This window comes from Dreissena polymorpha, chromosome 1 (assembly GCF_020536995.1).
Source record: "Dreissena polymorpha isolate Duluth1 chromosome 1, UMN_Dpol_1.0, whole genome shotgun sequence".
NCBI lineage: Eukaryota > Metazoa > Mollusca > Bivalvia > Myida > Dreissenidae > Dreissena > Dreissena polymorpha.
Window position 1 is genome coordinate 46,639,835 of NC_068355.1, and position 11,536 is coordinate 46,651,370.

The 11,536-nt window shown below is 35.4% G+C and overlaps 1 protein-coding gene across 1 annotated transcript in view; it reads left to right on the forward strand.

The window, feature by feature from the left end:
• LOC127878804 (G2/M phase-specific E3 ubiquitin-protein ligase-like) overlaps window positions 1-10,673 on the forward strand; it is a 33,275-nt gene extending 22,602 nt beyond the window's left edge. The window contains exons 7-11 of the mRNA XM_052425335.1: window positions 984-1,202; window positions 2,201-2,459; window positions 4,960-5,114; window positions 5,370-5,608; window positions 6,574-10,673. Of these exons, the coding sequence (XP_052281295.1) occupies window positions 984-1,202; window positions 2,201-2,459; window positions 4,960-5,114; window positions 5,370-5,608; window positions 6,574-6,812 (1,111 nt within the window). The 3' untranslated portion in view covers window positions 6,813-10,673. The remainder of the gene's footprint in view (window positions 1-983; window positions 1,203-2,200; window positions 2,460-4,959; window positions 5,115-5,369; window positions 5,609-6,573) is intronic.
• The last annotated feature ends 863 nt before the right edge of the window (window positions 10,674-11,536 follow it).

An 11,536-nucleotide genomic window follows, 5' to 3' on the forward strand; every position in this document is an offset into this window, starting at 1 on the left:
ATGCATAGGTCATTGGGTTTCTAACGTTCCATTTTATTTATATTTTCTCTCTGATAGGCATTTCTTGTTTGATTTAATTATTTTTATTTTTTTTAGCAGTCACATAAACAACCAAGCTATGTAATATGGAATTTTTACACCCATTATTGCTGCTTCTTCCTGTATTTGCGCGATGATTATCTGAGATATTAACGCCATGATTCTATATTCTCAAATCTTTTCTATAAAGAAGGAATGTAGTTGACAATTGTTAATAGTTTTATTTGATCTTTCGTCAAAAAGTTGTAATTCTGTTACTCTTGTATCTTCAATGCAATTGAGTAATTAAATAGTAATTAAATTGAATGCATTTTAATTCCCTTATATTATTGTTTAATTTGAGTTACAATGCTATGACGTTAAATTTTATTTACACTTTAATGTATTATGAATATTGCTGGGCCAAGTGTGAGGTTGAGCGCTCTATAACCAGGTTTAAACCCCCAATGCTTTGCATTGACCGTTCCAAGGCAGTGACCCCAGCTTTATTCATATTTTGTGTTTATGTTGGTTTGTATTGTGCTGTATTGTGCTGTTTTGTACTGTTTGAGCAATCGGTCACTTGCCTTAAATAAAGGACCAACTAATTGTTTTTAATGAAAATTCAATACTGCTCCAGCAGCTTGAGTTTCACTTCTTTATATTATTATGTATAAAAAATAGCCATTGAAGCATTGTTTACCTTAACATAAGCAAATTTCTTTACTACATGTATTTGAAAAAGACAATATATTATTCTAAATGCTGTTAAGTTTTAGTGTCATCCCTCAAACAATAGGGTATTTACCATACATGTCCGGGAATTATACGACTGACCCTTGTATAGGTCCATCTTCGCTCTTGTTTGTATTTAATTTTATCGCTAGTTTATAGGAAAACTTAGAGATCTTTTTCACATAGGAAAATATTATGAGATCTATTTTCACATATCTTTTTATATGCAGTGCAGAGACTGCAAGTGTCGAAGAGATAATGAAGCAGTTTCAAATGGAAACAGTAACGTCGGACACAATCTTCAAGATTCTTGTGCAAAGGTCACGCGTTCTTGAGACAGCTTTAAAAGGTCTTGATAGAAAGTCAATCAACTTTAAATCTAAGCTGTACATCAAATTTTCCGGTGAAATGGGAGAAGATGCAGGTGGACCCAGACAAGAGTTTTTTAGGTAATTTTGAAGGGATATAATTTAGAGTAGATTAAAAAAACATTTGCAAAACAGCTTTCTAACTTGTTTTACTTAATGCCTTGTATAGATCTGCATTAAACAGGTTTTAAGTCAGGAATGTTTATCAGCAAGTTAACGTAAAATCAAGTTGAATGTGATTTAAAACGCTGATGTCACATCATATCTACAAAAATAAGTTATCACTGCATGCTGCATTCATATGTTAATTATAATTATGAATTTGTGTTCTTTGTGTCTTTTATTTGCTCACCTGATAGAAAGTGCTAATGGTTAGCTTTTGTGATCACCTTTTGTCCATCATGCGACGTGCATGCATCATCAACAATTCCCTTGTTTTTACTCTAGAACCCACATTTATAGCCCAATATAATAAACCTTGCTCAGAACATTAATTGACTCAGTGAAATCTCAGACAACTTTGAAACTGGGTCACCTCAGATCAAAGAAAAGGTAACTAGGTTGAATTGAAGAAAATACATGTTTGTACTCTACAAGCCACATGTGTATCTAATCATCCTAAATCTTGGTAAGAACATGTGCATTAGTGAAATCAGTTTTAAACTGGGTTACCTTGATTAAAATTCAAGAAAAAGAAACGTATAAACACTTAGAGCCACATTTAAATCATCATCAGAATTGGTCAGAACTTGTATTTCAATCAAATCTCAGTCAAGTTCGAATTTGGGTAAATTTTGTTTAAAAACTAGGTCATAAGGTCAAATTTAACAATCATTTTTGATCAATGTCGAAGCCATATTTATAGCCCAATCATCATTTACCTTGGTCAGAACATTAAAACGATTCTTAGTGGATCTCAAGTGAGGCCTCCAGAGCCCCTTGGCCCTATTGGTTTGAATTAAATTGGTGATAATTTACAAAAGATTAGGTGAACATAAGGTATAATACAAATATAAACAATATATGTTGCCTCTGGTAATTGCTTTTTGTCCTTTGTAAGATTATATGTTTGTTTACAGATTGGCTATGCAAAACCTGAAGTCGTCAAGATACTTCGAAGGTTCTGACTGCTGCAAGATATTTCAGCATGATATATCTGCGCTTGAAGCTGGTAGTTATAGACTGATTGGGCGTCTAGTTGGATTGTCGTTTGCGCATAATGGACCTGGACTCCATTTCCTTTCAAAAGATCTATACAATTTGATGGTTGAGAAGAAGATGAAAATTCAAGAGGAGGACAACCTTCTACCAGAAGAAAAAAAAAATATGATAAAAAAGGTAATTTATATATGATCAGGTATGGGTATATAGTGTGTCTTACAGTAAAGGCAACGTGTACTTTGACAAACGCCACTCGTCTCGGTGTTCATTTACGGTGTTCGCTTACTAAACGACCCCCGCGATGGGTGTTTAGATCAAATATTCACGGGGTCTGTTTTCCATAAAGTGGACACCGTGAATCACCGCGGACCCATATCTACCACAGTGTTCATTGTGTTCGCTAGAAATAAAATAATTAAACATAAACGTAGGTCAGTACGAATTTGCAGAAAGAATCTACCGGGCATTTGAATTGTTTTAGGTGTCATTTGGTGTCTAAAAAATTAACAACAATTACGAACAATCACAATCAATTACCGCATACATGCAAAAATTCCTGTCTCTGTCCATTACCCAATAATCCCGAGATTTCCGATTTCATGCAAATTCTGGTCAATATTGACGATAAAAGTGTGAAAGAAAGGCAAAAATCACAAGCGTTCGCCATATCTCTAAACTATGAAATGAATTTCGGCATATGTTTCTTTTTAAAGATTTGATGAAATAAGCGCCCAATCAGAACAGGTGTATTCCAACATTCGTAAATCCCCTGACGCCTAGTGCGCGCGTTGTGTAGAGTTCATGTTCTGTTACAAATTGTAGCCACAAATAAATACATGTATATGCCCATGATATTTTCATTTTCTTTGTTCTGAACCATAAAAAGCGCTCGACAATTGGCGTGGATGTATTTATTTTTTACACAAAATCTTCGTAGCGCAGACAACATTTAGATCTTTTAATTTCGATTTAAAGTTTCGTAGTGAATTTCTTCTCAAGAACCGGGGTAGCTCGCGAATGATTTGGAATTTACATTTCATATGAATAAAATAAAAATCAAACACGCTGTAACACGCTATATTTAGATTTCATGCAACATGTACAAGTCATTTTCTGGAAATCCGGAGAAATGAAACCCAATTTTGTGAAAACAAAAAGGGCAATTACATTGATTAACACCATAAAAGTTAATCGTATTGATCATCTAAAGGCTTAGTTTTAGTTTCCGACTTAACGTACTGCCCGAGTTTAAGTACGAATAAATGTGTACATAATATCTACATGTACATGAAGTATATGATTTTTATTTGTACATGTACATTTAAAACGCGTGAATGACCCTCGCAGACAGGTGTTTACGGTCGCTGCGCAGCATCGCGGTGATCACGGGTGTTCCCGTTAACGATAGCGTGCAATCGCGGCGATTTCGGGTGTTCGCCAAACACCGCGGTCAGTAGTGTGTCCGCCCCCCGCGAAATGTCACCCATCGGGAAAATTGAACACCGCGGACACGCGTTTTTGTCAAAGTACACATTGCCTGTACTGTAGTTTTATACGTAGGATAAGGAAAAGGTTGACTAGTTATCATATCTTATTATCTTCCATACTAAACTTGCATTATTTGGTACATGCTAGTTGATAGATGCCTCTTGATTTCATGCCTCGACCAACAAGTGGACAGACATTTAAGCTATGAATTTGTGATCTGTGTGTGTGAAATAGGTCACAAATCAATTTTTATGCCCCTGGTAGGGTGGCATATAGCAGTTGAACTGTCCGTCAGTCCGTCCATCTGTCTTTCAGTCAGTCTGTCCGTCCGTCCGAAAACTTTAACATTGGCCATAACTTTTGCAATATTGAAGATAGCAACTTGATATTTGGCATGCATGTGTATCTCATGGAGCTGCATATTTTGAGTGTTGAAAGGTCAAGGTCATCCTTCAAGGTCAAAGGTGCAATATATGGCTTCAAAACAGCGCAGTTGGGAGCATTGTGTTTCTGACAAACACATCTCTTGTTAATTATTTAATGGTAAATGGAAAAGTTCATCTTTTAAATATAATATTTGTAGTCCATTTTATTACACCCCGACCACTGTTAGTGATGGGAGCTTTACTGGAGTCATACACATGTCATACTCTTTTCCTGTCATGTCACCTTGTTTTTACCAAATGTAGGAATTTTGTCAAACCTGCCTTACATTTTTACCTTCATACGGTAGTGTGCAAAATCTATTCTGCTCTTGTGCCAGCCCAAGGTAAAAGTCACACTTTAAGGTCAAATACCATGGAAACAATGTTGGCAGTGTTGAAAAACATGTAAAATGCTTGAAGACTTATGTGTTGGCTGTTTAACATTGACAAGAAAGCCTCTTTCAAATGATTTTGAATGGACCGCTTAAAGATTTTCTCTCAAAGTTTGCTCAAATGTGAACCTTGTCAAAGATATTTTCATTACCTACGCTGCCTGACCAATGCCACACTTGAAGGCGAAGTACATGACAGCCACTAAAAAAAGATAGATTTTTTTTTAATTTGCTTAAATTTAACTTGAAAAATGCAGATAATGTAGACAATTTATGCAGGTTTGTGCCTGTTCAAGGTTGAGGTTACACTTGAAGGTCACTGTTACTTGCAGAGATATTCATCACCTGTAACAGTTTTAATTTGTACTTCAGTTGAGAGAAGCTGATGATGATGCAAAAAAAGACGCGTTTACTGAAATGTATGGCGATCAACTCCTGGACCTTGGAATTCCGAATGTGTTCTTAATGGCACAACAAAATGGACTGAAACTGATTGAGTTGATTGTAAAACATCACATATATTACAGGTATGTCATATGGCTTTTCCTTTGTAAAGAATTGTAGACACATAGGTTGTTTTTTTCTATGCAACAGATATCATACACTTTGATATGTTCGGTTTCTTTGAGTGAGTTTCCTTAAATTGTATTCACCATTAGGCACTGGAATAGAAATTTATTAACAATTATGAAATTATTTGAAAAACTACTGTTTTGAAGTTTTACTTATGATTATCTAAAGTATCATGATACCAATTAAATGGAATTAATTTATTATTAAAGGATATCAGGGGAAATATCGCAGTTCTGTGATAGAATGAATGATGTAAATGGTGCATGGTCAATGGTGACTACCCATGCAGACCTTTTCCAAGGAATGTTCTGCTACAAGCCAGAGATGCTGTGTGGGGATGACGTGATTAATTTATTTCAAGTGAATGATGGTCTGCAAGGCTCTAATGACAGATCCCTTGAAGATACATCAATATTTGGATGGGAATTATTTCTACAAGCCATTGAAGGTAATTACTTTCATAAAGATGTTGGATAATTACTTTATGGCTCAAGTTTTGCTGTCAATTCCTCAGTCTGTCTGCTTTTTAGCTCACCTTAAGCACGAAGTGAAAGAATGACAATGTATATGGGCACAAGATCTCGGCTAAGTTTGATTATGGACAACATCAAGACTGTAAAAGCATTATAGAATATAAGGAGTCAAAATATATTTCTTAAAAATTCTTGTGCTTTATAAGGACAGTTTTTGGAGTGTCCAAAAATGTCCCTTTATTAAACCTGTCAAAAAAATCTGAACAATACTTTTTTGAGCTCGTATTTTTTTTATTTTGTCTGGTTAGCTCCATCGCGTAAGCATTGGAGTTTCAAAGCAGGGGTCGTGAGTTAAAAGTTACACTGTTGGGTAAAATTTCCCAGGGTATATTTGATGTCAGTCATTGCGACTTAAGTCAGTCTTATCCAATCACTGACTTATTCAAATGGGAAAGTAGTCAGTTGCTTATTGGGAAATTTGGTCTGTACTGATAAAAAACTTACCTAGGGGCACATGGTAGCACAGTGACACTGACCACCACTAATAGGCTATACCTATAAAAAGCATGTATTGAACATGATTGACAGCAAACAAACATAGACTTACATAGTCCGCTGGGGTCGTGCTAAAACCTTTACATTTGCTCTTAAATCAAAGTGCTTCCACCTACAACTTTGAAACTTCATATGTAGCTGCACCATTATGAGTTCTAAATGCCATACCCATTTTTGGGTCACTAGGTCAAAGGTCAAGGTCACTGTGACCTCTAAAAAAAAATAAATCGCACAAGCTTTCATTTCTGAAAAAATGCACCCACAGCCGAGCGTTGGCACCTGTTATGCAATGCTCTTGTTATATCTTTTTTTACAGATTTTAGGACACAAATATGTAATGTTTTTGTATGAAATTACATTAAGTAAAAACTGTTTTTTGTTTCAGCTGGCCAGACTGATGTGTCCTTTGAAGATTTACTCACTTTTATCACTGGAGCATCAACGCTTCCTCCTTGTGTTTTTCACAAATTGATAGACATCGATTTTTATTCATGTGATGGCAGATTGCATTCAGTGTCAACTTGCGCACTGCAGCTCTGGCTTCCAAGAGTTACAGACCCAGACTTGATCGGAATCATGATAACAAGGGCGTGTAAAGAGTCTCATGGATTTTTGAAAGTCTAAATTGATTGGGTGATTATATAGTTAGACACAAAGGACATTAGTTTTTTGTTTCTTAGATTTTATTTTCAATGATGTCTTGATGGTTTTGGTTTGGGGAGGGAAAAACATAAATTAAATTTAAGGAACACCAGTAACGACTCTAATAACCTCAAATTGTTTAAGCAATACGATAAATGTAATATAGATTAATATATATAGGTAAATACTTCATAAATATTTATGGCTTTTAGTAGCTTAGATCTGCAATTTGAAACAGTGTGTAACTCCTTTGTTTTTAAAGGAAATGTTTAACATTTCAAGCCACTCATTAAATAGCAAATACGAGAATTGCTAGTTTTTACTCATCAAGTAACGACTTTAAAGTTTTAACAACAACTAGAGATAACGTAATTATGTACCATTTCTATGGTAGCTTTTGTATATTTTTGGATTTTAAAAAGACTGTGGTAGACGGCTCACGCAAAACACAAATTAAATTGGCCATCATATATGTTGCATTTTCTAGTTTGACTAATTGAAAGAATAAGCTATTCTCCCTTCCCAAGCATTTGCTTTACTGTTTAGGCTTACTTTCTTTATTACGCCCCCGGTAGGGTGGCATATAGCAGTTGAACTGTCCGTCAGTCAGTCTGTCCGTCCGAAAACTTTAGCATTGCCCATAACTTTTGCAATGTTGAAGATAGCATCTTGATATTTGGCATGCATGTGTATCTCATGAAGCTGCACATTTTGAGTGGTGAAAGGTCAAGGTCATTGTTCAAGGTCGAAGGACAAATATATGGCTTCAAAGCGACGCAGTAGGGGGCATTGTGTTTCTGACAAACACATCTCTTATTGTTGTTTTTATTTAAGCTCACCTGAGCACAACATGCTCATGGTGAGCTTTTGTGATCGCCTTTTGTCCGTCGTGCGTTGTCAACATTTGCCTTGTTAACACTCTAGAGGCCACATTTATTGTCCAATCTTCATGAAATTGGGTCAGAAGATTGATCTCAATGATATCTTGGATGAATTCATAAATGGTTATGTTTGCTTGAAAAACATGGCTACCAAGGGGCGGGGCAATTTTTCTTATATGGCTATAGTAAAATCTTGTTAACACTCTAGAGGCCACTTAGTGTGTTTTAAACCGAAAGTTTGTCCGGACCAAAACTTTGTCAATTATCGTTTGATTTTAAATGAATTGGTACATTTGTTCACCATCATAACACGGTGTGTCGTGTGAAAAAAATATGTTGATAACTCCAATGTCAAGGTCACACTTGGAGTTCAAAGGTCAAATGCTTGTCTGGGCCATAACTTTATCATGTATTGTGAGATTTTAAAATTATTTTGCAAATTTGTTCAAAATCATTAGATGGTGTTTCACGCGAAAGAATTACGTCAATATCGTCAAGGTCACCCTTTGAGTTCAAAAATTAAAAATGATAACTCAAGAACGCTTACATTTAGGATCATGAAACTTCATAGGTACATTGATCATGACTGGCAGATGACCCCTATTGATTTTCAGGTCAATAGGTCAAAGGTCAAGGTCATGGTGACTCGAACCAGTACAATGGTTTCCAGATGATAACACAAGAACGCTCACGCCTAGGATCATGAAACTTCATAGGTACATTGATCATGACTCTCAGATGACCCCTATTGATTTTCAGGTCACTATGTCAAAGGTCAAGGTCACAGTGACTTGACACAGTAAAATGGTTTCTGGTTAGAATAATGTTAGTTTATGAAGGTGAAGGCTTTCAAATGCATTATCAATTGTGCATTCTTTCATATTTAAATGTTATAAACTTCAGATTGATATTACTTTTGTTTTTGGAATTCAGAAAAATGATGCACTATGTTAGCTTAGTAAACAATTTACTGTTATTGTTATTTGTTGGCGAAAAAAATCTTGAAATGCAAATTTAGAGTGTAGACATTTCAGCTGTTTATGTATTTATGTTCATATTAAAAAGCAAAAGAATGTTTTAGTTATAAAAAAATCATGCATTTTTATGTGAGGACATTTCACTTAATGTGAAAACATGTACTTCGCTCAATGTATTTTATGTTGTAACGATCTAAATGGAACTTGATGCAATATACATTTACCAACAAATCGTTATGTAAACTAACACAGCTGACTTTTTTGATGTGCTTATTATTATTTAGTATCCTCATATTGTTGCATTTATTGTTATTTCTTTACTTCAATAATCAAATAATCACTGTATCGCATAATTGTCCTGCATTGTGTCCCTGCTATATATACTTTGTCTTTATGTTAAACGTTAATGTCTTTTTATATGCCCGTTTTTAAAAACAGGACGTATTATAGTTTCACCCTTGGCGGGCGGTGGGCGGTTGGCAGCGTCCACAGCAGTGTCTGCTCTCTAATTCAAATAGTTTTCATCCGATCATCACCAAACTTGGTCAGAAGTTGTGTCTAGACAATATCTAGGTCAAGTTCGAATATGGGTCATGCCGGGTCAAAAACTAGGTCACGGGGTCACTTAGTGCATTTCAAGGATTAAGCATGGTGTCCGCTCTCTAATTGAAATAGTTTTCATCTGATCTTCACCTAATTTGGTCAGAAGTTGTGTTTCGACGATATGTAGGTCAAGTTGGAATATGGGTCATGCCGGGTCAAAAACAAGATCACATAGTGCATTTCAAGCATTTAGCATGGTGTCCGCTCTCTAATTGAAGTAGTTTACATCTGATCTTCACCAAATTAAGTCAGATATTACATCTGAATGATATCTAGGTCAAGTTCAAATATGGGTCATGCCAGGTCAATAACTAGGTCTGGAGGTCACTAAGTGCATTTCAAGCATTGAGCATGGTGTCCGAAACCTTCGAATGGGCGTATCTTGTGACAGTTTGGCACTCTTGTTCTTTTTTAAAAGTGCTACATTAATAAACTTGCGTATGATGCTACAAATGTTCATAATTTTCCACTACCTTGCTCTTTAAAATATGATTGACACATCAAGAGATTAATAAAGACTCAATTTTCCCTTATTGTTAATGGCTTTTGTTTGATAACTAACTTCGGGCATTTGATGTAGTTTATGTAATTTTTTATTTTTCTGAAATTGGTTATTAAACGACAGCACAACAATATATTTGGGAACTTGATTTAATAAAAAAACAAATAGTTTTATAATTAAAAGCTTCTGAGTGGATTATTGACTTTACCAAGAAAGGGTGGTTACCTTGAATGGCTTTTTCTTTGAAAGGTGTATTCTTGAAAATGTACAATTCTGAGTGGTGATGAATGCTAGGCTGTTACAGCTATCGTATACCACATGATTCAATTCTATTATTCTATTGTGATTGTGTGCGTGCATCTGTGCGTGCTATGCTCAATCCACTTTATATTATGATCCATCTTATTTTGAACAATTGTTTAATGTCTGTTTTAAAAATAATGTTTGGTATTTACAGTTCATTTCAGGTATATACCCTAGAATGTTGCGACAGTAGTGAACGATACTAAGGTGGAAATCTTTTCCCAAAGCTTTTCACGAACCTAGTTATTACAAAATTGTGTAAAAACAAACACAAATGTCCAAATATGATCTGAACAAACTTTGTAACATGCTTAATTCTGAAAATAATTGTAACAGTACTTTGTTATATTGTGAAAAGCATTAGAAAAGATTGACAGTATCTGCAAAAATTAGCTGTTCTAAAAAAATATTCAAAGATTTACTGGTCTATTCCCTTGGACCATTTTAAACTTTAATTAAAAAGCTGTTAGTTTTTTTTTCAGTATGTTTTGCACTACACATGTACTAGTTGTACTCCGTATATACCTGTGCTTACATCTTCTATATGCAATATCTAATTAAAAACAAAAAAACACTATTGGTTTCTGTTATTTTTATTTTAATGAATACCAAACAGTTCAATAGTATATAGGGAATATTATATTGATGTGGTGTTCTGGGGAGTTGTATTCTACAAGTTTATTGTCTAATGTTGTATTCAACCAGCCCAAAGGGTTATGTATTGATAACAGTACATGTATATAGATTCAAGGACCTTGGTGTAGGAACACCACAACTATGAAATATTTATGCCCCCCTTCGAAGAAGAGGGGGTATATTGTTTTGCACATGTTGGTCAGTCGGTCGGTCCGTCCACCAAATGGTTTCCGGATGATAACTAAAGAACGCTTAGACATAGGATCATGAAACTTCATAGGTACATTGATCATGACCCCTATTGATTTTCAGGTCACGAGGTCAAGGTCACAGTGACTCGAAACAGTAAAATGGTTTCCGGATGATAACTGAAGAATGCTAAGGCCTAGGATCATGAAACTTCATAGGTACATTGATCATGACTGGCAGATGACCCCTATTGATTTTCAGGTCAAAGGTCAAGGTCACAATTACCTGGCTGCCACTACAATGGACAGCCCATTTTTTTTTGGGGGGGGGGGGGGGGGGGGGGGGGCATGCGTGTTTTACAAACAGCCCTTTTTTAAAATCATTTGGCACATTTGTTAACCATCATTAAACAGTGTGTCGTGCGGTAGATTACATCAAAATCTCCAAGCTCAAGGTCACACTTTGAGTTCAAAGGTGAAAAATGGCCATAAATGAGCTTGTCAGGGGCATAACTATGGCATAAATTGTGAGATTTTAAAATCATTTGGCACATTTGTTCACCATAATTGAACGGTGTGTCACGCAAAAGAATTATGTCAAGGTCAAACTGTGAGT